The sequence below is a fragment of the Cherax quadricarinatus genome, chromosome 52 (genome assembly GCF_038502225.1).
Source record: "Cherax quadricarinatus isolate ZL_2023a chromosome 52, ASM3850222v1, whole genome shotgun sequence".
Lineage (NCBI taxonomy): Eukaryota > Metazoa > Arthropoda > Malacostraca > Decapoda > Parastacidae > Cherax > Cherax quadricarinatus.
Genome location: NC_091343.1, coordinates 12235102 through 12263090, shown reverse-complemented (window position 1 = coordinate 12263090; position 27989 = coordinate 12235102). Strand labels below are relative to the sequence as shown.

Sequence of the window (27989 nt, the reverse complement as noted above, 5' to 3'; positions counted from 1 at the left end):
AGGTTGGAGGGAGGGGGTAAAGGAAGTTTTGTGTGCGAGGGGCTTGGACTTCCAGCAGGCATGCGTGAGCGTGTTTGATAGGAGTGAATGGAGACAAATGATTTTTAATACTTGACGTGCTGTTGGAGTGTGAGCAAAGTAACGTTTATGAAGGGGTTCAGGGAAACCGGCAGGCCGGACTCGAGTCCTGGAGATGGGAAGTACAGTGCCTGCACTCTGAAGGAGGGGTGTTAATGTTGCAGTTCAAAAACTGTAGTGTAAAGCACCCTTCTGGCAAGACAGTGATGGAGTGAATGATAGTGAAAGTTTTTCTTTTTCAGGCCACCCTGCCTTGGTGGGAATCGGCCAGTGTGATAATAAAAAAATACAAAAATAAGCATAGACACCAGGAGCATCCATAGAGTGAGGAGAGGTATGAACGAGATTAGTGTGAAGAGTGTTAGTCTGGTGGAAAATAAGTTTGATGTCTAAGGAATGGAGAGAGTTGTTGAGATTAGAAAGACCGGAAATGTAGGGAAGGCAGTGGACAGAAGAGTTCCCAGGAGGAGAGAGTCTGGGAGAGAAGAAATTATGTTTAGCACATGAGAAGGCAGAGTATGAAATGGGAAGGGTAGCCAAGATGGGAAAATGAATTATGAAGAGTGGAAATTTCTGATTGAAGGAACTGAGGATCACATATGCGGAGAGCACAGATTTCATAGACTTTGCCTTCTCACGTGCTAAACGTAATTTCTTCTCTCCCTAACTCTACTCCTGGGAACTCTTCTGTCCTCTGCCTTCCCTATATTTCCGGTCTTTCTAATCTCAACAACTCTCTCCGTTCCTTAGACATCAAACTTACTTTCCGCCAGACTAACACTCTTCGCACTAATCTCGTTCATACCTCTCCTCCTCTAATGATGCTCCTGTTGTCTACTCTATTTCTTGTTCCTCCTGTCCTCTTCAATACTTTGGAGAAACTGGTCGATCTCTTTCCGACAGACATAGGGAGCACAAATTGTGTTAGGCTTGCCGGCACTAGCAATGCTCTTTTCTGTCATGTCAAAGATAACAGCCATCCTATTGATGGTCTTCTGCTAAAACTGTCTTCCCTACTTCCAACTTTAAATGTCGCCATCTGGTTGAATACTCCCTAATACACAACTTTCCTTGTATGAATCTTAGTCCTGGCTTCGTCTCTGTACCATGACTCACGAAATCGTAATGACACGATTGCAAACAAACCATACCACGGGCGGGGATAGAACCCGCGATCAGAGAGTCTCAGAACTCCAGACCGTCGCGTTAGCCACTGGACCAGCTAGCCACAATAAGATTCGTCCAACTAGGTATATTTCTACTCCATAGGAAGGTTAGCATAGGCACCACTGTGACCACAAATGCAAGTTTTTACAGACGAATCTCCAGCTAGCGTGGCCGTGACGAACTCTAGCTCAAGTCCCTTCAAAGCCGTTAACATGACTCATGAAATCGTAATGACACGATTGCAAACAAACCATACCATGGCTAACGCGACGGTCTGGAGTTTTGAGACTCTTTGATGGCGGGTTCTATCCCCGCCCGTGGTATGGTTCATCTCTGTAGATGCCTTCCTCTCCCACTACATTGTAAAATGCTCCAAACTTCAGAACTCCTTTTTTCTTCTTCTCCCTCTTCCCCTTTCCTTTTTCCTTTTTCTCCTTTGGGTTGTCTTTCTTCTGCCCTGTGTATTTGTTCCTTCTTTATTTACTTATTTATTTGTTCCCCCCCCCTTGGTGTTCTTGCTCTTACCCTCTGTGGGCACCAGCTCCCTTGCAGTGCTCCCCTGCCTATATATATCCATCCTGCTCTCCTTTTCATTAGTGTGACTTTGTAAATGGTTCAAGTCGGACCGAAACGTCATCGTAAGCTCCTCTCTTCAATGTGCGGGTTATTTGTGTACAGTTGGTTCATGAGCAACTCTCTGAGACAAGAGAGACAAGCAGACAGAAAGACATAAACACACAGGCAGACAGAAAGGCAAAGACAGACAGAAAGACACACACACACACACACACAAACAGAAAGACAGATACATAGGCAGACAGATAACCAGACATAGTTAGACAAACAGACAGACATGTTTGTGTGTAACAGTGAAAACAAATAAAGCCAGGGTTCCATGCAGCAGTGCACGATCATGAAGTGTCCACTGCCTACCCTGTCAGCAGTTTAGTAACACTCGTCTTAACACCATGCTTCAAAGAATTTCATATATACTCCAGCATGTCTAAAACATTGCTGGGACCTCTAAATACTTTGTATATATTCCTAGACAAAGGTAAATGGCCAAGGCAGGTGTAAATGTTGACCTGTCAGTGTGTTTGTGACAATTTCAGTACCTAATATTAGTGTCAGAACAAAGATTGGTTATGAAATCACAAGAGCTACTATAAATTGTAATTAGCAGAAAATAAAAATTATGTAAATGTCAAAACGAGAAAAAAAGGTACATATATTGGTGACACTGGTGGCAAGACTTAATGTTGCCGTCAGGTGAGCATCCAGTGCCAACTTCGCGGTCTTATATCTCGGTAAGTACTGATCCTAAGAAAAAATTTTTGGTCTTATTACACACAGAAAATTGCCCTCTTTAATTTAAAAAAGAAAACTATTTTTTTTTTCTTTCAAAATATTTGGAGTGCTGGGCAAGCGAACATACACCTATGTTTGGACAGTTAACGGGTTAATACTAAAGCGTGTTTTAATAATAAATACAGTGGAACCTCTTCTTGTGAGCATGTCCACGTGCGAGTTTTTCCAAATATGAGCAGTCGATGGGTCAATTTTTTGCTTCCATATGCGAGCAAAATTTCCATAAGTGAGCAGACCTCAAGGGAGGTTCCTTGATGCTGGTGAGGGGCTCTTGCTCTTGATCTAAGGAATTGTATCTCATTTGTTTGTTAGACTATCTTATCGAAACTTGGGCAATGTATGATGGAAAGATGCTTCTTAATGTAATAATAATAATAATCATATGTATAATAATATGTATAATAATAATACTAGTATAATAATATAATACAATAACAATAATATAATACATGTAATAATAATACATATATAATAATAATGTACTACACAATAATTATAATAATAGACGACTTCAAAAGGCTGTCACTAGATGGCAGTGTTTACCACATCAAAGAGGGAGCGGTTGTGGCTGCCTCCACCTGTTACATAATGACATATTTTATGCATTCTGGAGTATATATCAGGTTTCTATGTTATTTATATTGTTTATTATTTCATATTAGATGAACTCTGGTAGATAAATAAGCCGTAGAGTTGATGATAGCGAAATATTCGAGGAATATTTTGTCATGTCTCCAGACAGACTCTCATCGGCCACCCTCAACCAGCTATATTAATCCATTCCTGAGAGCTCATCGTTAGTCAAAATTATCGTTAGTCAAGTTAATTTTCCCCATAAGAAATAATAGAAATCAAATTAATCCGTGCAAGACACCCAAAAGTATTGAAAAAAAAAATTTTACCACATGAAATATTAATTTTAATACACACAAACTGAAGATTACATGCACAGTTACATGACACTTACCTTTACTGAAGATCTGGTGATGATTGATGGGATGGGAGGAGGGGAGAGCGTTGATCTTCTTAGTGTTTAGAAGGGGAATCCCCTTCCATTAGCACTTGAGGCAGCAAGTCTTTTTCTGGGGTTACTTCCCTTGTTCTTTTAATGCCACTAGGACCAGCTTCAGAGTCACTGGACTTCTGTCACACAACATATCTGTCCATAGATACCTGTACCTCTCGTTCCTTTATGACTTTCCTAAAGTGGTTCACAACATTGTCAGTGTACAGGTTGCCAACATGGCTTGCAGTAGCTGTGTCAGGGTGATTTTCATCAAAAAAGGTTTGCACTTCAAGCCACTTTGCACACATTTCCTTTATCTTAGAAATAGGCAACTTCTTCAATTTCTCTCTCCCCTCCTCCGAAGCAGTTTCCTCAGGTCTGCCCTCTTGCTGTTCAAGATGATCTCGCAGCTCATCAGTGGTTAGTTCTTCACTGTCCTCCACCACCAACTCTTCCACATCCTCCCCACTAACCTCCAACCCCAATGCCACAATGGATTCCTCAACTGGCATAGGATTCTCAGGGTTAGCCTCAAACCCTTCAAAATCCCTTTTGTCTACACATTCTGGCCACAGTTTTTTCCAAGCAGAGTTCAATGTCCTCTTAGTCACTTCCTCCCAAGCCTTACCTATAATGTTTACACAATTGAGGATGGTAAAATGATCTTTCCAAAACTCTCTTAGAGTCAGTTGAGTTTCTGAGGTCACTACAAAGCACCTTTCAAACATAGCTTTTGTGTACAGTTTCTTGAAGTTGGAAATAACCTGCTGGTCCATGGGCTGCAGGAGAGGAGTGGTATTAGGAGGCAAAAACTTCACCTTAATGAAGCTCATGTCCCTAGAAAGTCGCTCTGCCAAGTCTGAAGGATGACCAGGAGCATTGTCTAATACCAGGAGGCACTTAAGGTCTAATTTCTTTTCAATTAGGTAATTTTTCACATTGGGGGCAAATGCATGGTGAAACCAGTCATAGAAAAAGTCCCTAGTGACCCATGCCTTACTGTTTGCCCTCCACAGCACACACAAATTAGCCTTGAGGACATTGTTTTTCCTGAACACTCTGGGAGTTTCAGAGTGATACACCAATAAAGGCTTCACTTTGCAGTCACCACTAGCATTGGCACACATCAACAGAGTAAGCCTGTCTTTCATAGGCTTCTGTCCTGGGAGTGCCTTTTCCTCCTGAGTAATGTACGTCCTGCTTGGCATTTTCTTCCAAAACAGGCCTGTTTCGTCACAATTAAACACTTGTTCAGGTTTCAGTCCTTCACTGTCTATGTACTCCTTGAAGTCCTGCACATATTTTTCAGCCGATTTGTGGTCCGAACTGGCAGCCTCACCATGCCTTATCACACTATGAATGCCACTATGCTTCTTAAATCTCTCAAACCAACCTTTGCTGGCCTTAAATTCACTCACATCACTAGTTGCTGGCATTTTTGTAATTAAATCGTCATGCAACTTCCTAGCCTTTTCACATATGATCGCTTGAGAGATGCTGTCTCCTGCTATCTGTTTCTCGTTTATCCACACCAATAAGTCTCTCAACATCTTCTATCACTTGCGATCTCAGTTTCGAAAACATAGTTGCACCTTTGGCAAGAACAGCTTCCTTGATTGCCGTTTTCTTGCCCACAATAGTAGCGATGGTTGATTGGGGTTTATTATACAACCTGACCAGCTCAGAGACACGCACTCCACTTTCATACTTAGCAATGATCTCTTTCTTCATCTCCATAGTAATTCTCACCCTTTTTGCTGTAGTTTTGGCACTAGAAGCTTTCTTGGGGCCCATGGTGACTTATTTTGCAGGTGCAATCACTACAAAGGCTGTGATAATATGAAATGTTCCAGTTGTATGTTTGGAAGCAACCGTGGTGGCTGGCTGGCTTGTAAACATTGGCACCCAAGGGACAAGTGAGGCACGCTCAGGCCAAAGTGGACGCGTATGGTACGGAATGAATAGCGCTGGTTGGGTTTTTAAGTGCTAGTCGAGGCAAAATTTTTGCGTTAAAATGTATCGCTAGTCAGATTTATCGTTAATCGATGCCATCGCTGGTTGAGGGTCCACTGTATAATGACACATTTTATTCGTTCTAGTATATATCAGGTTTCTATGTTATTTATTTTGTTTGTTATATCATATTAGATGAACTGATAGATAAATAAGCCATAAGTTGATATTAGCAAAATTATTGAAGTACAGAATTCCACTGGAACGGATTAATTGCATTTCAATTAATTTAAATGAGAAAAATTGACTCTGCAAACGAGCAAATCCAGTTGGAACGGATTAAACTCACAAGTAGAGGTTCCACTGTACTGTAATAAAAAACTTCTTACCTTTTTAATTGGTACAATAAACTTGAGGTGATGGATGAGAGGAAGATCGGAGGTTGTGTGGGGCTACTGGGGGAGAGGGTCGTCAACCTTATACACTTTGTCATCATATCCATCGTCAGTCAGGGTTTTGTAAGCCTGGGTTTCTTCAACAACTGAAGAGGTGTTTGAGGTACTAGGCATTGGTCTGAAGAGTTTGTCTAAGGAAGTTTGCACCATTTTTCTATTCATCATATATAAGACGGTAGCATGAGATAGAATTATTAACATCAGTTGAAACCTTTGTGAATCTCTTGATGTTGGGGTACTGAAGCTCAAACATACAGAGACCTCTATCTGTAAGAGAAAATACCTTGTTTCAAACTTTTTAGAAGGAACAGTTTCATCTTGTTACTCTTGCTCTTCCTTACGCTGCATCACTTCCAGCTCCATCAAATCTTCATTTGTCAGCTTTGTTGACTTTGATGCTACCTGGTGTGGGTTGCAGCAAAACATCGTACTATGCAGAAGGTGCACAAGTCAAAATTTGGGTTTGCAGAAGCATGTATTGCAAGTGAAACTTTAATTAACACGACAGTCTGCTTGTATGTCCGAATGTTCGTAACTCGAATGTTCTTAAGTAGGGTAGCGCCTGTATCAGGAGGTAGAACCATGGCCTTAATTTTACCATCACTACTGATTAAATTTTCAGTTCGTGCATTATCAGGTAAGAGAAGAGTACAGTGGACCCCCGAATTACATAATTAATCCGTTCCAGAGAGAGTAACTTATCCTGAATATGACTTATTCCAAATTAATTTTCCCCGTAAGAAATAATGGAAATCCAATTAATCCGTTTCACACCCAAAATATTAAAAAAATGTTTTCTACGTGAAATATACATCTACCTGCACAGAAAACAATGATAAATGAAGAATAAAACAATAATAACATCACACTTACCTTTATTGAAGACATGGTGATGTATGGAAGATGAAAGGAGGGGAGAGGATGGAGGAGTTTACAATTGTTTGGAAAGGGAATCCCCTTCCATAAAGACTTCAGGTACCAAGTCCTTATCCTGGGTTACTTCCCTCCTTTGTTTTTTAATGCCACTAGGACCAGCTTGAGAGTCACTGGACCCCTCAAAAAAGTGTTCCAGAGAGGTCTGTTTCTGGCATATGTTAGGAATTATATTGGGAGACAGGACAAGATAGTCCTTCAATATGATATTAATATCAGCTTTACGGCCTATTTATCTAGCACAATTCATCTAATATTACATAATAAATAATATTAATAACATAGAAACATGATATATACTCTAGAATGAATAAAATATAGCATTAAGAATGTCATGAGTGGTGGTGTGTTGTTTGTTGTTGGGTATATAAGGGCCTTACATAGTGGTGGTGAAGGCTGCAACAAGAGGCAGCAGAGGCGACAGTGTTAGTCAGTAGCCCTATATACCTCCAACAACAATGAAGGAGTCAGTTTCGTGCTCTCCTTTTTCTATCGATTAATCGCTTAACTTACTTGCTACACTGTAAATGCTACACTTTATCGCTGGCTGGCGCTATAGTCTTTACAGACTCCTGCTGCTTTAGTTTCATACATATTGCAGAATCACTGAAAAAGGCACATTCTCCCCTCTCTCTCAGCCCTTTACCAAAGGGCTGGCTGGCACTAGAAGCTTTCTTTGGGGCCCATGGTGGCTTACTTAGCAGTTACAAGCACTAAAAAGAATGTAATAATACAAAATGTATCGTATGAATGCGTGGGATCGTCCTCACTGGCTGGTAAACAATGGCACACTGGGCCACTCGGGCCGTGACACAAATGACTTATGCCGAGTTCAGTGACGTTCACCGAGTCAATATTTTGATGCAAAAACGTTACTTATTCCGATGATGTCTTAATCCCGGGGTCCACCGTATTGACTTCATCGTGAGCAACTTAAGTTTCTCTAGTATGTTTATGAAAGAAATCAAAAAACGTATCCCTGTCAAACCAGCCTTTCATAGCCTTGTCATAAATGACCAGCAAATCTTTCATCAATTCTTTAAAGACCTTTGCTGTGTTGATTTGCCAGTGACTGCCAGTTTCAAGTGATGCATGAGAAGTGGTCTTTCCTGAGCATACAACCCTCAGGCCATTTGTGCCAAATTTGGAGGCAGGAAAAATAAAACTTAAATCTATGTTTTTACCGCGCTAGCGATAAGAACGTAGATCTGCGTTTTAACAGTTAAAGCTTTTGGTCTATAGTTCTTAGCTATTGCTTTGCTTCCACCTTTATAGAGTGGGGCTATATCCATTGTTTTTAGTAACTGTGGAATATCACCTGTGTTTATGCTCCTTCTCCATAGCATACTTAGAGCCCGTGAGAAGGGTTTCTTGTAGTTCTTAATGAACACAGAGTTCTACGAATCTGGGCCTGGGGCTAAGTACATGGGCATGTTGTCGATGGATTTCTCAGTCTCTGCTGCCTCCTGAATCCTCCACACTGCAACATTCAAAACCCTTGCTTCACACCCATACAACAATGTTGGTATCACTTTATTTTGGTATATTACCTGTTTTTTGTTTTTATACCACCCAGTTTTTTTCCATTCATCATTTCTGTGGTTCACCTATATTTACTTATGATTTCCTTCTTTTACACACCCTCCCAAATTATTCATTATCTGTGTGATGAATTGATGTGCATGCATATATATGATGCCTCCTGCATGAATATATATACTGCACATAAAAAAAATGGAAGTCATGGAGAGCAAATGATTGAAAGAAGTAATGTTATTGTATAATACCTGTAGTACTCCAAACAGCAGTGACTCATGACATTTGCAATATAAATTTTATTTGATAGGGAAAATTAAACATGTGCAAGGCAAAGAGGCATATCTTGACCAACCCAGATGTAATGAAAGTCTTAGCATCATAATTTATCATTTAAAAATGTTTAATTATTGAAAGTAAAAACTGAGTAGTTGAAGTAAAAGTTGTATGTATGGTAAAACATATAGTCTGATGAAGGTAAATAAATATGTGCAGAATTAGCAGGGACATGCAAGGTTAATTGCAAAAATTTCTTGTGCATAAGCATTTTTTAATGATGGAATAAAATAGATCGCTTTGTGTATTGCAAATAGGTTAATAAAAATGAAACTTAAACACTTATTAATATTTAGGTGCTATACAAGATTTTTTAAAATTATCAAGAGGCTTGTAGGCTTGTAGATCTTCACTCCATTCATCGTAGGAAAAAAACATTGGGGTAGCAAGTTGTCCCTATAGACCTGTTTATGGGTTAATTTATAAATGCTGCCTAACATTTCCCCAGCATCTGTCACTTAATATTACTTTCTATAAACACATACTCCTACTGTCTTCTTTACCACTATCACCAATACTCAGAAGAGGTGAATGACACTTCTGATCACCCATTACTGTAAATTTACACCATACTGTATGCAAAAATGGTCAAAACCCTGAACAGTGCACTGACTAGTGGCTTGTAAAACAAAGCAAAAACAAATAAAAGTGCAATCAAGCTGTGGTGTCACAATATTGACTGATGGACTTTCTCTTGGTTGGTAGATCAAGGGTAATTCATTTTCTTCAGGTAACATAATTTTAGATGTAAGAGGTTCTGCTGTAATATATATTTAAAATGCAAGAAATTATTGATAATTAATTCAGTCAAATATCCCCTTTTGTGCTTTAATGTGGAATTTGGTTATATGGGAGTCTCGAAAAAAAAAAAAAGGTACTGCAGGAACAATTTGTCTTTTAAGTCAAACTTGCTTTTTCATTACATTTCAAAAATCATGTTTGATGTTTGATGTTTGATATGGGTAAGTATCTTGATGATCATGCTTAATTGCATTTAGTTAGATACAGACATGCATATAGACCATATAATGTGCTTTATTGCTCTAGGAATCTATAACCTTCCTCTGTAGCATTTTAACAAGGGTACTATATTTTCTATTTCATTTCTTAGTCTATCTCACATTACTTCTGGTTTTTGCACTTTTTTCTTATGCTTTTAATTCATACTGTTGTTGCACTAGTTATATACCTTTAATGGTGTACTGTATTATTATTTCCAAGGACATGCTCAGTTTGTATAGGGAGTGCTATAAAATAAAATTTCCCTATAGATATCTTGTGATATGGTATAGAAATACTCTACTCAGACCCCTTCGTGCAGTCACTCCATTACTATAGACAGTATATAGTAGTTTTACTAGCTATTGTATGAGTTATTTTAGTATTCAGAAGATATTCCCAATGAAAATTGTAAAGAGAAACTCCTTCAAAACCACCTCTGAATGTAGGCTAATGCATTTAATATATATAAATAGATAAGCTCTAGGTAGTAGGTTGGTAGACAGCAACAGCCCAGGGAGGTACTACCGTCCTGCCAAGTGTGTAAAACGAAAGCCTGTAATTGTTTTACATGATGGTAGGATTGCTGGTGTCTTTTGTCTGTTTCATAAACATGCAAGACTGCAGGTACATCTTGCTACTACTACTTAGGTCACACTACACATACTTTTACAAGCATATATATACACACCCCTCTGTGTTTTCTTCTATTTTCTTTCTAGTTCTTGTTCTTGTTTATTTCCTCTTATCTCCATGGGGGAGTGGAACAGAATTCTTCCTCTGTAAGCCAAGCGTGTTGTAAGAGGCGACTAAAATGCTGGGAGCAAGGGGCTAGTAACCCCTTCTCCTGTATATATTACTAAATGTAAAAGGAGAAACTTTTGTTTTTCTTTTTGGGCCATCCTGCCTTGGTGGGATATGGCCGGTTTGTTGAAAAAAAAAAAATAGATAAGCTCTAGGTAGTAGGTTGGTAGACAGCAACTGCCCAGGGAGGTACTACTGTCCTGCCAGGTGAGTGTAAAATGAAAGCCTTTAATTGCTTTACATGATGGTAGGATTGCTGGTGTCCTTTTTTCTGTCTCATAAGCATGCAAGATTTCAGGTATGTCTTGCTACTTCTACTTAGGTCACACTATGCATACATTTACAAGCATATATATACACACCCCTCTGGGTTTTCTTCTATTTTCTTTCTAGTTCTTGTTTTTGTTTATTTCCTCTTATCTCCATGGGGAAGTGGAACAGAATTCTTCCTCTGTATGCCATGCGTGTTGTAAGAGGTGACTAAAATGCCAGGAGCAAGGAGCTAGTAACCCCTTCTCCTGTATAAATTACTAAATTTAAAAAGAGAAGCTTTCGTTTTTCTTTTTGGACCACCCTGCCTTGGTGGGATACGGCCGGGTTGTTGAAAGAAGAAAACATAGATAAGCAAAAGTAAATGGAAATAATTGAGGTAAAAGCATCCATAATTAGTCTATGATCAGGAAAAGCGATAGTGGCAAAACTAGGAAAGGTACTAAATAATTGTACAAATTCTGTATAATGGCAATGGTAGTATGGAAGAATGCATAAAGTCTTAGAGAATAACTGCCTATAGTACCAAGAATTTTTTTTTTTTATGTAGAGGTTATAAGGATTTTACATTTAATAACAAATATACATGTATTTCAAAGAGGAAGGTATTCCATGTCATTCATAGGCCCATAATGTTTTATTTAGAAATTATGATGCATGAGATTGTGGTAGTTGCAGTAAAGTATTTTACATTGTAAGCAGATCATATGTAAAAGACTTAGATGAAAGTTCTTAAATGTTGAAATGTGGGTTGAGTGAAATGTGGTCATATGGGAAGGTTAGAGGAGTGGTTTGTATTATGGTGTAAAAGAGGCATCAAGTGGCATAGACTCTATGACCGCGGGTTCAATCCCGGCCGGGGGTATGGTTTATCTTTTTGCCTTCGTCTGTTCTGTGGTTCACCTTTTTTTTCATAGAAAGATCTGTTGACATATCCACTCCCAGACATCTGAATACATATTCCCTCTCTCCAATCTGATATCCAGTCTCTCATTGCCTAAACGTTTTGTTACTCTTATCATCGATATTGAACCCTTCAAGTTTATTGCTTAATTTGATTATTCATTATTATTATTATTTCTCTCATTACCTTGTTTATTAATTTGTTCACTTAATTTTCCCCTCTTTTAGAAACTCTTCTAAATTCATCCACCAATATTTGCAATTTCTCTTCAGAATATCCTGTAAGAAAGAATTGTCATCAACAAAGAGCATCTTTGACAAATCCCACTTTGTATCAGCTTCATTATCCTTTAATCACACACACTCCTCATCCCCTTCCTACCTCCATTGGTATGATTTTAAGTTCCAGAAGTACCTAGTATAGGGTAGCATTTTAGGAGAAATTACCATTCCCTTAAGCAAATAATTACAAAAATTATAATGCAAGAGTGATATAAAGGGGTTTATAAATAGATGTAATTGTAGGAATTGGTGTAAGATAATTTTCTTTATGAGGACATACCAAGGCTGTGCTGTACTTTATAAAACTGTTTGTCTATATTTTAAAAAGTTGAGAAATTGATTTGTACCTGAAAGTGTTTGCGGTAGAATCCATGGTTGGGAGGGAGATATGGATGTCTCCTTACACCCACTTTGTGTTCAGCTAGCAGTAAATGCTTAACATATCAGGTACAAGTGAGGAAGAATATCTTGAGCTTGTAAATTGAGGCTATCAATTCCCATCAAGGAGTGTCTGGGGATAAATGCAATGGATACTTTCAGGCTATGTAATTTGTCCATTAAAATTTAAGGCTAAGTGCTTTAAAAATGCTTGACAAATACAGTACAGTGGACCCCCGCATAACGATCACCTCCAAATGCGACCAATTATGTAAGTGTATTTATGTAAGTGCGTTTGTACGTGTATGTTTGGGGGTCTGAAATGGACTAATCTACTTCACAGTATTCCTTATGGGAACAAATTCGGTCAGTACTGGCACCTGAACATGCTTCTGGAGTGAAAAAATATCGTTAACAGGGGGTCCACTGTATATGTAAGAGAGGTGAGAGAAGGGATAACCTTTTTTTTTTTTAAAGAATTACGTATTGCTTTTTGGCTGATGAGGCCCTAAGCAGATTTCAGAACCCTGTCTCTTCTGTTCTTGAACTCACTCAATTATTTAATGCATTGAAACCTAATAATGCAGTTATTCCATTGTTGCACACAAACAAAAGTAAAGCCAAATTTAAAACTGTTGTGCAAGAATGTATGTCATGTTTTTCTCATGTTGAATAATATAAAGTTGAAATTATTACATTTAAAATAAGACCTGTTTATAATTTAAAATAGATGTTAATTTTCCTTTTTGGAATTTTTATGTGCAATGTATATTCTTAAAATTCATATTGTTTTTATGATACAGGGTGCCTCAGAAAAGGACATTGTCCATTCTGGTCTGGATTATACCATGGAGCGTTCTGCCAGGGTAAGTTCCAAGTAATACAGTAATATTTTTTATTTTTTGCACTTTTTTACTTGAAATGTATATACATTATTTTAATCTTATATTTTCATCAAAAGTCTTCATACTTTTAAAACTGGTAAAATGAGATGATGATCAGAACTTCTTTCAATTTTTTGTACTCATCTAAATTAACCATAGTAATTAACCTCCTTTATCAGCATTCTGAGATTATTGTTCATCCCCCCCCCCCCTTTTTTTTTCTAAGTGTTAGTCTTGCTCAGTACCAAACATTTATCCTTCCTGCTCTTAAACCCTAAATTAGTTCTGAACTTCAGTTTTTCCTCTCAATCCATAGGAATTTGAAATGCCTATTTTTCAGAATATCTATTTTGCCAGACCTACAAAGGTCACGTAATAATAATTATTTAACAATACACCTCCCATGTCTAAAGCACTATGGACTGCTAGAAACTTACATTAACCATTAGTATCAATGAAACAAGCTTATTAACCCTTACTGTCCAAACGTAGATCTTCTTTCACATGCGTAGCACTCCGAATGTAGATCTACATTTTATTTTACATGCTTTCAACCTTGGCACAATAGGCCTGAGTTGCCTAGACATAAGAGAATGGGTTTGTGCACTCAATGTGTGCAGTACAACAAAATTCGGAGACTCTGGGAAAAATGCACTCTTCATTTTAAACAAAACAAAAAAAAAATCCCAAAATATTCAGAGCGCTAAACATGCGAACGTAGGTCTACGTTTGGACAGTTTAAGGGTTAATTACTGTACTGGCAAAGAATGTTTTAGTACTACAGCTCCCAAAGTGGTAAATTTTAGAATTTTACAGGAACTGTAGAGCTCATTACAAAGGTCTGTAAGTTGAGAGTTGAAGATTGAGACACTTATGCAGCATATGGAAATCTTTATTCAGGAAACGTTTCGCCACACAGTGGCTTCATCAGTCCAATACAAAGAGGAAGGCGTAAGGAGAGGAGGAGAATGAGGTAATCAGTCCCTCAACCTGGAGTCGATGTGTTCAGTCCATCAATCTTGTAGAATGTATAGCATAGGGCCGTAGACGTGGCTTATATACTGTAGTGAGGTGACGTGAAGCAGAAGGAGGCGGGGTCATAGTGGTACCATCCACTAGTCGAAGTAGGTCTTCGTCCAAAGGTTGAACAAGTGTTGAAGAATTCTTTGTAACAAGATCCCATGATGCTGCAGTGTCCGACAGTTGTGATGAATGGTTTGAAAAACCGACAAGTTGAAGATTGAGACACTTATGCAGCATATGGAAATCTTTATTCAGGAAACGTTTCGCCACACAGTGGCTTCATCAGTCCAATACAAAGAGGAAGGCGTAAGGAGAGGAGGAGAATGAGGTAATCAGTCCCTCAACCTGGAGTCGATGTGTTCAGTCCATCAATCTTGTAGAATGGGATCTTGTTACAAAGAATTCTTCAACACTTGTTCAACCTTTGGACGAAGACCTACTTCGACTAGTGGATGGTACCACTATGACCCCGCCTCCATCTGCTTCACGTCACCTCACTACAGTATATAAGCCACGTCTACGGCCCTATGCTGTACATTCTACAAGATTGATGGACTGAACACATCGACTCCAGGTTGAGGGATTGATTACCTCATTCTCCTCCTCTCCTTACGCCTTCCTCTTTGTATTGGACTGATGAAGCCACTGTGTGGCGAAACGTTTCCTGAATAAAGATTTCCATATGCTGCATAAGTGTCTCAATCTTCAACTTGTCGGTTTTTCAAACCATTCATCACAAGTTGAGAGTTGTCAGGATTACTGTCTGTTTCATCATGGATTTGTGATGTTACAGGGGAAGACATCTTAGGGGACTTGAAGGAACAGGATTTTCAGATATAGGTCTGATGCTATGACACACACTCTTGACTATCTTTTTAAACATTTCATCCAAGTAAAGTTGTTTCATGTGTTTTGATCTTTCCCTGTGTAATTTTTTATGCATCAAAAGAAATTTATTAGTTCTTGTTCCATCATGCAGGAATGTTGTTCTAGCCTTTTAACCCTAGCCATGATTAGGGTTAAATGTTGGCAAAATATACTTAGAATCAGGCTACACACACTATCTGTAGGCACTACACACAATGCTGTTTGTGGCTGCCTTTGTAATTTTGTCTTTATTTAAGAGATGCCAGACCATCCATTGCCAGAAGGAGTTTTGTATATTTTGTGCTATCTCATTATTATATTGGGATTTTACAAACTATTTATGCAATAATCAAATTTGTATTTTATAGTACAGCAATTTGGAGAAATGTTAACATGATGTAAATTGAAAATATATGACTTCTGAGGGTTTATTCATACGTGAGCCACTCCCATTCTGGGAATGAGGTTAAGATAACTGATAGGCTTATCTAACTCTAAATGTAGTGCTCTTAAAAAAAAGTAGGTCACTGTTTCTAAAGATGTGTTTAAAACAACTGTCTTTTGTCAAAATTGCAGGCCATCATGAGAACAGCAATTAAGTACAATCTTGGCATTGATCTCCGTACAGCTGCATACGTTAATGCCATTGAGAAGATCTTCAACACCTATAAGGAAGCTGGACTTACTTTCACCTAAATATAGTCCTGAAATCATGAAGACTGTGTGATCATACAAGAAATAAAAATGTTTGTTAATCAGAATGTGGAATAAAATGGAGTTCTAATTTAGAGAGCATCCAGTGGACCAAAGTGACTGTTTTTACATGGTGCCGATGAATTTTTCTCAGCATTAACTATGCTGCTTGCTTTGTTGAGAATAATGATATGTGTTTACTTGTAAATATACATCTGCACACTTTCTATATTTAACATCAATATAATGGCTTTCTTTATGTATGGATATTGAAACAATGCAGAAATCTTTTTATATAAGGACTATACAGCTTTCTTATCCATACATGTTATTAGTATGTATAGTTATAAATGCATTTCAATGTTAACAGACTTCTACTCTTCATGTTTTGTAAGGCAGGTGGCCTTACAATGGTTTTATTTTACTATTAAAAACCCTGTACTTGGGAAAATCATGTGTTTTATTTCTTTCTGTATAATTACTTATCTTTATTTGTAATAAGGTTGCAAAACTTGTGATAAGTGAATTTTATCATTAGTGTGTCTCACTTTCATTGGGTAGAAAAGCATTTGGCTTGAAAAATATGAAATATATCATAAAAGAAAAGGGTTGGATAAAGCGACTTCTCATTCTTTATCTCTACATTCTGTAACTGTTAGCTTGGGTGTGCACTGGCACACTCAAGCTAAGGTGTAAAGTAAGTTGCATGTTGTCAGATATGTCAATTATTTGCAGACTACAGTAGGATCCGCATATCCGCGGGTTCAGTTTCCGTGGCCTGAAAATAACCCTTAATTTTGTTTAATAATGGCACAAAAGTAGTGATGCTGGCCATTTTTCAAAGCCTTAGAAAAGCCAGGAAGTGCTTCCCAAAACCTACCCTTCAGTATATAAGGTGCAGGGTGATTTTCCAAGACTTTTTGTGGAAAAAAAGGCATGCCTGATATACTGGAAAATATGGTAAACTTTATCATAGGTATTTATGTAAACGACTATATGGTAGACCTCCGGTTTTTGGCTGTAATCCGTTCCAGAAGGTTGGCCGAAATCCGAAATGGCTGAAATTCGAAGTAATATTTCCCATAAGAAATAATATAAATCCAATTTATCCGTTCCAGACACCCAAAAATATTTAAAAAAAAAAAAATACATTTTTTAAAGAATAACTATAGTTTTACACACAGAAAACAATGGTAAATGAACATTACATACCTTTATTGAAGACTCTTGAAAGTATTGAAGGCAAGGAGGGAATAGGGAGTTGGGAACCCCCTTCCATAAGGACTTCAGGTATCTAAACCCTCTCTAGGGTTACTTCCCTTCTTTGTCATTTACTGCCCCAGTACATTCATTACTTACCTTAAAATATTTGTAGTCTTAATGTAGGGCGAGGAGTGAGTAGTATTTATTTGTAGGAAGTCAGTGTAGGCAGCGGCAGATGTAGGTACACGTATGTAGCCCCCCCGGCTACATTACACAGCCATGTTAATACCATCAACATACCATGTTCACTGACTTTAATCATTTCTAACAACTGCCTTTAGATGCCATCATAAACAAAGGGAGAAGTAATAAATAATTCATGCCGGGAATGGTAAACAAACACTTACGAAGGGCGGTGACTGGGCTAGACGCCAGATTCACAGTTTTCTCTAATGCTGAACCAGAAAACGTAATGTTTACCCTTCACCCTCCTCCTCCTTGATTTGCCGGTACTCACCACTCTATAGCATATAAACATTGCATGTTTATATGCTATGTAACGTGTTTCTTATATAATTTTGAAGAAAACATAGATGGATTAATGAAAATATTTATATTAACCTAAAATAAGACATTTAATGTGCCCAAGAGTGATTATTATTATACATACATTGGAATAGTCTTAAAAATGCAGTATTAGAATGTGGGGCAGAAGTTTGTGGTTATAGGAGGGTGGGGGCAGTAGGAAAGAGGAGTGATTGGTGGAATGATGAAGTAAAGGGTGTGATAAAAGAGAAAAAGGTAGCTTATGAGAGGTTCTTACAAAGCAGAAGTGTTATAAGAAGAGCAGAGTATGTGGAGAGTAAAAGAAAGGTAAAGAGAGTGCAAAAGGAGAGCAGATGATAGAGTGGGAGAGACACTGTCAAGAAATTTTAATGAAAATAAGACAAAATTTTGGAGTGAGTTAAACAAGTTAAGAAAGCCTAGGGAACGTATGGATTTATCAGTTAAAAACAGAGTAGGGGAGTTAGTAGATGGGGAGAGGGAGGTATTAGGTAGATGGCGAGAATATTTTGAGAAGCTTTTAAATGTTGAGGAAGAAAGGGAGGCGGTAATTTCATGCACTGGCCAGGGAGGTGTACCATCTTTTAGGAGTGAAGAAGAGCAGAATGTAAGTGTGGGGGAGGTACGTGAGGCATTACGTAGAATGAAAGGGGGTAAAGCAGCTGGAACTGATGGGATCATGACAGAAATGTTAAAAGCAGGGGGGGATATAGTGTTGGAGTGGTTGGTACTTTTGTTTAATAAATGTATGAAAGAGGGGAAGGTACCTAGGGATTGGTGGAGAGCATGTATAGTCCCTTTATATAAAGGGAAAGGGGACAAAAGAGATAGTAAAAATTATTCCTCTATAAGTTTACAGAGTATACCAGGAAAAGTGTACGGTAGGGTTATAATTGAAAGAATTAGAGGTAAGACAGAATGTAGGATGGCGGATGAGCAAGGGGATGGGTAGGGGATAGATCAAGTGTTTACATTGAAGCATATATGTAAACAGTATTTAGATAAAGGTAGGGAAGTTTTTATTGCATTTATGGATTTAGAAAAGGCATATGATAGAGTGGATAGAGGAGCAATGTGGCAGATGTTGCAAGTATATGGAATAGGTGGCAAGTTACTAAATGCTGTAAAGAGTTTTTATGAGGATAGTGAGGCTCAGGTTAGGGTGTGTAGAAGAGAGGGAGAATACTTCCCAGTAAAAGTAGGTCGACAGGGATGTGTAATGTCACCATGGTTGTTTAATATATTTATAGATGGGGTTGTAAAAGAAGTAAATGCTAGGGTGTTCGGGAGAGGGGTGGGATTAAATTATGGGGAATCAAATTCAAAATGAGAATTAACAGTTACTTTTTGCTGATGATACTGTGCTTATGGGAGATTCTAAAGAAAAATTGCAAAGGTTAGTGGATGAGTCTGGGAATGTGTGTAAAGGTAGAAAGTTGAAAGTGAACATAGAGAAGAGTAAGGTGATGAGGGTATCAAATGATTTAGATAAAGAAAAACTGGATATCAAATTGGGGAGGAGGAGTATTGAAGAGGTGAATGTTTTCAGATACTTGGGAGTTGACGTGTCGGCAGATGGATTTATGAAGGTTGAGGTTAATCATAGAATTGATGAAGGAAAAAAGGTGAGTGGTGTGTTGAGGTATATGTGGAGTCAAAAAACGTTATCTATGGAGGCAAAGAAGGGAATGTATGAAAGTATAGTAGTACCAACACTCTTATATGGATGTGAAGCTTGGGTGGTAAATGCAGCAGCGAGGAGACGGTTGGAGGCAGTGGAGATGTCCTGTCTAAGGGCAATGTATGGTGTAAATATTATGCAGAAAATTCGGAGTGTGGAAATTAGGAAAAGGTGTGGAGTTAATAAAAGTATTAGTCAGAGGGCAGAAGAGGGGTTGTTGAGGTGGTTTGGTCATTTAGAGAGAATGGATCAAAGTAGAATGACATGGAAAGCATATAAATCTATAGGGAAAGGAAGGCGGGGTAGGGGTCGTCCTCGAAAAGGTTGGAGACGGGGTAAAGGAGGTTTTGTGGGCGAGGGGCTTGGACTTCCAGCAAGCATGCATGAGCGTGTTAGATAGGAGTGAATGGAGACGAATGGTACTTGGGACCTGACGATCTGTTGGAGTGTGAGCAGGGTAATATTTAGTGAAGGGATTCAGGGAAACCGGTAATTTTCATATAGTCGGACTTGAGTCCTGGAAATGGGAAGTACAATGCCTGCACTTTAACCCTTTGAGGGTCGACAGGCCCTCTCCGAAACTCGTTCTCAGGGTCGGCCAAATTTAAAAAAAAAAAAATTATTTTCTCTTATGAAAAGATAGAGAATCTTTTCCCGATCATAAAGACACCAAAAGTTTGAAATTTGATAGAAAACTTACGGAATTATGCTCTCGCAAAGTTAGCGGTCTCGGCGATGTTTACGCATCGGCGATTTTGCCCACTTTGAGCCCCATTTTCGGCCAATTTCACTGTACTAGTCGACAAAAAACATGAATATTTCGCTATAACTCCATTTTTTCTATCGAATGGGTGCAAGAAACCACCCATTTATGAAATTCAACTATCCAGTACAGTGGTCAGAATTTAGCAATTTTGCCAATTTCACACAAATTTCAAAAGATGCCAATTTCTGAATAGGGTCCAGAATAAACAAGAAAGACATTCCTGGCACTAAAATGACATTTCCTCTAGTCATTAGTCACGTCTCATGGCCCCTCTTATATTCTTTTGCTTTCCACTTTGAATTTTTATTCTCACAAAAAATATAAGATTTACTGTTATGCAGACTACTGCATTAGTGTAAAAAATGGTATAAATATTATTGGTGCACTTGTGAAAGAATATTAGACTCACCAGTTGACGTGTATTGCACGCTTGGCACGATTTGTTTACTTTTGAAGTTTGGTAAAAATCGAACATTTCTGCTACTTTGAGCTCAGTTTCAAGGCACCTTTCATTGTAAAACCAGTCAAAATCATCTCAATTTCTGTAATATGTCTTCCATTCTATAAAATGAGACCAAGAAAACTAGAATACAACAATAAATACCATACGAAAATACACTGCAAAGTCGCTGATTTATTCCAAAAAAATGGTCAAAGTTTTTTTTTTCTCATTATGCACTGTGTGCTGCAGGATTTTTTTTAGACTGTGCACACTGACCACATAGACCCATTCTTTCATATGAAGGCCTACCAGCTTTCTCCCACTAGATTTGAGGCCGCTAGAATTTATGCGTACTAGTACGTCAAAAACCCCTACGCGTAAGACATACTAGTACGACCAAAACCCTCAAAGGGTTAAAGGAGGGGTTTGGGATATTGGCAGTTTGGAAGGATATGTTGTGTATCTTTATATGTATATGCTTCTAAACTGTTGTATTCTGAGCACCTCTACAAAAACAGTGATAATGTGTGAGTGTGGTGAAAGTGTTGAATGATGATGAATGTATTTTCTTTTTGGGGATTTTTTCTTTTTTGGGTCACCCTGCCTCGGTGGGAGACGGCCGACTTGTTGAAAAAAAAAAAATACATTGCATATAAACATTGCATGTTTTTATATACTATGTAACGTGTTTCTTATATGATTTTGAAGAAAATATCATAGATGGATAGAATTTCGGCCAAAAAAGCAGCTGAAATCTAACTTGGCCAATATCCGGGGTCCACTGTATGTGGGAATATAATGAATATTGTACTACTGTATCATTAAAATTATAAACTTTTTCAAATTGGACATTGTTCAGTGTTAGTAAAGCTTGAATCCTAAACCAGCATTAATTTCAATATTGTACTGATACTGGTTGAAACCAATCACCGACAGCCACAACTAATGGCATCCAGGTCACTAATTTGGATCTTCTTTAGGTAGCCATCTTGCCACACAAAAAAGTTCTTGTGCTGATAGTGGACGGGTGTGCACTGTGGTGCTGGTACCTGGCTTGACTTCCCAAGGAACCTGAGGAAGTGAGGAAGTTACAATGGTGTTTTTTCTCTATGGTCAGACATGCTAAGATAACATAAAACAAATAATTTATGCAAGATAATGTAAATATTGATGCTCTTTTAACCTTTCAGTGGCCATCATGCAGCACTACATCACTGAGGCCCGGGTCTTTCATGTAGTTTTGTGTCATGAGCTCAGATTGTTCAGATAAGCTGTGAGCAGTAAATTTTGGCCTAGATATAGAAAGAATGGGTCTGCAGTGGGTGTGCCCAGAATAAAAAAAAAATTGTGCCCAACACTGCATGATGGGAAGAGCAAAACAACAGCAATTACAGAAACAAAACTACAACTTCTCTTGCTGCTGCTCTTGCTGCTTCCATTCCCAGGTAGCACTCTTGTCATCATGGTGTGGATTGCTTAGGATTTTTTTCTTTGACACCTTTCAAAAGGGGTGCCTTCATGATGGCAAAAGGCTTTGATCCAAGGGATTGATGTTACTCTTCCCTTTGGATCAAAGTTGATTCTCTCCCATTCCCCAGATGTTACATGACACCTACAAGTTAAACCTGATTACCCCTTCCATCCCCAAGGTGCTGTATGAATTTTAAGGTTTTAAGAATTTCCTATCTCTGTTATAATTAAGTGTTAAACCCATAAGGGCTTTCAGCACCTGAGGATTGAGAAGTAATCAAGGTTGCTTTGAGGAAGTGAAAGGAAGGTAGTTCCAAATTCTTGAATCAAAGAACCCTTCTTTAGTATCAAGGCACCTTTGAAAGTAGCATATCCTCACGAATATCATATATAGTTAATCGGAAATGTGTATAAATTGCTAACCATGTACTTGTGATCAGTTTCGAGAGCTCTACTGCCCCTACCATACCATACATTCAAAAACTATATTGAACTACATATAATTTGAATTAATGATTTGTAAATTAAATATTACTGCTATAAAGCATGAGACATTTCAGTATATGACAATCTAATTACAGTGTGTACTTTGTGATGTAATATTACTATTCAGTATTGCAGCAACACTGTTGCCCTAACCTATATTTACTATAAAATCTACTGAATACATCTGTGATTGTGATCTATAGAAATAGTTTCCGTATGTGATAATTTTAAGAATACCACTGCATAATTTGGGTTTCATTGTGTGGGTTTGTAAGATAGGTTAAATTACAGCCTAACCAGAAACTGGATGGGTGATTACATAATCACATCCTTGCCCTTAGCTACTGGGTTAATGTACACTGTTCTTGCCTGTGTGCCATATGCACCCATATTTGTGATGAACAGATGCTGCATGATTCCTATGAACATCATAAATGCAGGAGGTACTCACTTAAACTTGGCCCTGATGAGTGCATTGGTAGAGAAGATGGTAGGATGATCAAGGATGTGGCAGGAGCCCAGACAAAATTTGAGTTGGAGAATAGTTGGATACACCACCTGAAGAAGACCCAGCTCCTCAATGGTCACACTCACCATAGACACCTGAAACAAATACCCAACATGCAAATTCATATATGGAATAAATATCTTATTATGTTGAGAGGAAGAAACAATAAAATAAAAAAAGTAGTGGTAGTAACACAAGAGACTTAGTGGAGTGTAGTAAGGCAATAGTAGTAGTGGAGGAAGTCTAAGGACAAGAAAAGGAAGCACTACAGGAGAGCTAATGACCTCTGGCTCTGCTATGTAGACGTCTTTGCTCTTTGGCCAAGTGATTAGCCTTTTCCAACCATTTCTTGATGCATTTAACAGTCCTGTTCATTCCATCAAGCTCAAAGCTGAATGGGAATCTAACTTACTGCTTCCTTTCCTTGATGTGCATGTCCATTGCATGGCTCCAGGGTTTTCCTTTTCTGTTTACCTCAAGCTCCCTCTGTCAAGAGGTGTATTCTTATTTCTGTCTTTCTCTATGGCCTGTGCATTTGTAACCCCTAGTTCTCTGACTGAAATTTCCACTCTTTACAATTTGTTCTTTCATCTTGGCTGCCCTTCAGATTTCATAAACTACTTTCTCATGTGTTAAATGCACTTTCTTCTCTCTCAAATACTCTACCCCTGTGAAATCTCCTGCTCTTTGTCTTCCCTATATTTCCAGTCTCTCAAATCTTAACACACTGTTCCCTAGCCATCAACTTACTTTTCATCAAACTAACACTTTTCGTAGTAATCCAGTTTGTACCTCTCCTGCTACTGACATTTCCAGAATATACTCCATTTCCTGTTCCTCTTGTCCTCTCCAATACTTTGGAGAAACTGGCTGCTCTCTCTCTGACAGACTTAAAGAGCACAAAAGATGTGTTAGATTTGCCAACACCAATGTTAGAGATAAGTCATTCTACTGACTGGTCCTCTGCCAAAACTGTCTACCCTTCTTTAAGCCTTCACTGATGCCATCTTATTGAAGCATTACTTATACACAACTTCCCTAATATGAATCTTAGTCCTGGCTTTGTTCCTGTAGATGCCTTCTTTCCTCATTACAATGTCAAATTGTCCAAACTTAAGAACACGTGTAACTTCACCTGATTTTGTATCTACTCCTCTCCTTACCTCTTCATTCCTATATTTTGTTTGCATTTCCTTTCTACTGCCTAGGTGTTTTGTCCTATTAGTTTGTCCCCCTCCCCCCCTCCTGTGTTTTTAGTCCCACCCTTGTGGGTCCTTTTTCTTGCCTTAATCTTCCTCTGCTACTATTACTATTACTTCACTACACTCCACTCTCTTGTCACTACCCCTACCTACTACTACCACCATCACTGCTAGCTCTGCTACTACTATCACTATTTCCATCATACTGTTATTTCTTCTTTCTTTCTCTCTCTCCTATCCCAGCCCCCCCCCCCCCTCATATGTACATGTATGCACTAGCTCCTCACCTTCGTGCTTCTGTGCGTGGCTAATTAATGATCCAGTTGCACTGAAACATTGTCATAAGTTTTTCTCTTTTCTGCAGGTTATTTATGTATTGTATCCAGCAGCTGTCCCCTTGGGCTCTTGATCCAAGGAATTAGACCCACCACCCTCTTTTCTTGATCAAACCTGAATGCCTCCTATTCCTCCCAAAGTACTGTAAGACCCTTATGGGTTGATTGCTGCCCTTTGAATGTGATGAATCTAGGAGCAAATAACATGTTTTTTGACAGTTTTTATTTTCATCCTCAAAATTTTTTGTCATTTATTTGTAATGGGGAATGATTTTGTGGTTACTGAAGAGGTGAGAGAAGTGTATATGTGAAAAGTGTGAGACTTATTTAATAATTAATTCTACTTAAACAAAATGTTTATTAAGATTTATAAGAATATCTTCTTTATCTTAACCCATAAACGGTCCATGTATACGTTTTTTCAACATTTGATAGTATGTAAAAAAAAGTAGATCATCATTTTTTGTTTTTTTTACATTTGAAAACATGTAAAAAAACTTTGATGTGTTTTTTTTTTTTTTTTGTTATATTTGAAAATATGTAAAAAAAAAGTATATCTACTTTTGGAGCACTACGCATGTGAATGTAGATCTGCTTGGACCATTTACGGGTTAACCACAAGTCTCTCTAGTTAGTCACTTCTTCACATATTTACATGTGGTGCTGCGATGCCACAATCAAGACTCATATCTTATGTGTCAGGTATCAATTCTGGCTCTTTAATCATCAATTCAATCAAATATGTGGACAAGTACCACTATAAGAAGAACAGAGATCTTTATTTTGAGGCCAGAAGTATCCATCACTAGGACTTCTCAAGATGCCATCTTGGAGACCCTGATAGCTACAACATTCTACATCAATGGAAAGTGGTCCCTTAGTTTCCATTTTATCTATAAGCTGTAAGTCCTTTCTAGGTGTGGGTATGATGGGGAAAACGAAGGTAACATTCTAGGCAGACCATCAGTAATTATGTTATTAATGTATATACTGTTTGTCACGTAACAGGACATAAATTGATCCAAGAAATACTTAACACTAGTTAACGCAGTGCAAATAAATTTTATTAAAAGTTCCTCGAATATAGTTCAAGCTTTCATGAGCAATTTCAGTGAAGTTAATACACTAGAGGAGCAACACTCCTTATATTAATTAACAGTCCAAGAACTACGGGGAATATGTCCAGAGGAGGGCTGCAGAAGGATATATTAGAGCATGGACTGGCTATATTTAGGATAAGGTATAATTAACTTTTATTCATTGAGTGATTGTACTTGTAAGCATCCACTCAACCCAAGTGAAGGTAAAGTGCCTTCTAGTCTTTAAAAAAAATTCCTCATAGGTTTAATAATTTTTAAAAAATTCCCCATAAGTTTAGTGATTAAATTGATTATATTATTATTATTACAGTGGAACCTTGGTACTTGAACAGCTCCCTACTCAAACAATTCAGTATTCGAATGCTTCGTTCGGTAAAAAAAATCGCTCAGTAGTCAACCATTTGCTCAGCACTCGACCAAACAAGCGTGACCCGCAGGAACTTCGCTGTAAACCATTTTGTATTCGCATTATTTGGATTTATGAAGGATGAGGTTAATCATAGAACTGATGAGGGAAAAAAGATGAGTGGTGTGTTGAGGTATATGTGGAGACAAAAAAAAACATTATCTATGGAGGCAAAGAAGGGAATGTATGAAAGTATAGTAGTACCAACACTCTTATATGGGTGTGAAGCTTGGGTTGTGAATGCAGCAGCGAGGAGGCGGTTGGAGGCAGTGGATGTCCTGTCTATGGGCAATGTGTGGTGTAAATATTATGCAGAAAATTCGGAGTGTGGAAATTAGGAGAAGGTGTGGAGTTAATAAAAGTATTAGTCAGAGGGCTGAAGAGGGGTTATTGAGGTAGTTTGGTCATTTAGAGAGAATGGATCAAAGTAGAATAACATGGAGAGTGTTTAAATCTGTAGGGAAAGGAAGGCAGGGTAGGGGTCATCCTCGAAAAGGTTGGAAGGAAGGGGTAAGGGAGGTTTTGTGGGCGAGGGGCTTGGACTTCCAGCAGGCGTGCATGAGCATGTTTGATAGGAGTGAATGGAGAAGAATGGTATTTGGGACCTGACGATCTGTTGGAGTGTGAATAGGGTAATATTTAGTGAAGGGATTCAGGGAAACTGGTTATTTTTATACAGCCGGACTTGAGTCCTGGAAATGGGAAGTACAATGTCTGCACTCTAAAGGAGGGGTTCTGGATATTGGCAGTTTGGAGGGATAGGTTGTGCATCTTTATACGTATATGCTTCTAAACTGTTGTGTTCTGAGCACCTCTGCAAAAACAGTGATTATGTGTGAGTGAGGTGAAAGTGTTGAATGATAATGAAAATATTTTCTTTTTGGGGATTTTCTTTTTGGGTCACCCTGCCTCGGTGAGAGACGGCCGACTTTATAAAAAAAAAAATCACCATGGGGCCTAAGAAGATTAGTGATAACAGCCAACAAGAAAGAAAATTGGTTGGGAAAAATTCATTCGGTACTCGAACAGATCGGCACTTGACCATCCTTCTGGAACGAATTAAGTTCGAGTACTGAGGTTCCACTATAGTTCTTACCTGTCCCCTCAAGGGAGGTTCATTGATGCCAGTAAGGGGGCTCTTGATCTAAGGAATTGGACCTGTGCTCCCCTTCCATGGATCGAACTTGAATGCATCCCATTCCTTTAGGCGCTATATGACCTTTATGGGTTTAGCACTCCCCTATTAATGTAATAATAATAGGCTTACCTGGCATTGTCCTGTAGTTTCCCGGCGTTTTCTTGTATGTTTTGCTTTACTTGCCACTTTCTGAAAAGTAATGTTTCCATTATCACTTCCATTGAAACTGTTCAACCTCATTTTCTCACTTTCGCTTTCAATGAAATTCTTTATAATGGCTTTTATGTGATCAGCTTCTTTAAATCGTTGAATACCAGACTCATGAACACACACTACAGGCTGTGGGCTAGGCCTAAGGTCCTGCTGACCGATGTATATTGTGCCTTCTCGTGGGCTGCTTATTCCAAATTCCACTGAAAACTCTGAAAAGTCCAGCAGCCAGTCAGTCAAGTATTTTGTCACATCAGCTACCCACCATTCTCCTGTAACTGAACTGATCTTACTTTTTTCCAAGTTAAATATTTTTTCTTCCCCCACATGCATAGAAGAACTCTGAATAACGTTTTTGAGAAAGGAAATGTTATAGGTAATTTTGGAGCTGTTCTGCAAATGTAGAATTAGTTTGCAGTTTTCAACAGAGGTGTGTAATAAGATGTCAACTTTTGGTTGTGTCTTGTATCGCTGGATCCACTTGAAGTGCCAGATTTGATTATCTGGCGTAGTGTTATCTGAAAAAAAAAAACATACAAAAAA

General features: G+C 38.3%; 2 protein-coding genes across 7 annotated transcripts in view; one reads left to right on the top strand and one right to left on the bottom strand.

The window, feature by feature from the left end:
* The window catches only part of Gdh (glutamate dehydrogenase, mitochondrial), a 117751-nt gene extending 101365 nt beyond the window's left edge, over positions 1-16386 (top strand). For 5 of the 6 annotated variants that reach the window (XM_070096054.1, XM_053788181.2, XM_070096055.1 and 2 more), the window contains exons 11-12: positions 13272-13334; positions 15819-16386. In XM_070096054.1, coding sequence (XP_069952155.1) covers positions 13272-13334; positions 15819-15938 — 183 coding nt within the window. In that variant the 3' untranslated portion in view covers positions 15939-16386. Of the gene's footprint in view, positions 1-13271; positions 13339-15818 lie in introns of those variants that run through there. The other variant, XR_011393433.1, reaches the window with a different exon arrangement.
* Positions 16387-20973: 4587 nt separating this feature from the next.
* Positions 20974-27989, bottom strand: part of LOC128696786 (uncharacterized) — a 45419-nt gene continuing 38403 nt past the window's right edge. The window contains exons 6-8 of the mRNA XM_070095993.1: positions 27366-27964; positions 22999-23150; positions 20974-21662 (exon numbers count right to left, since the gene is read on the bottom strand). Coding sequence (XP_069952094.1) covers positions 21518-21662; positions 22999-23150; positions 27366-27964 — 896 coding nt within the window. The 3' untranslated portion in view covers positions 20974-21517. The remainder of the gene's footprint in view (positions 21663-22998; positions 23151-27365; positions 27965-27989) is intronic.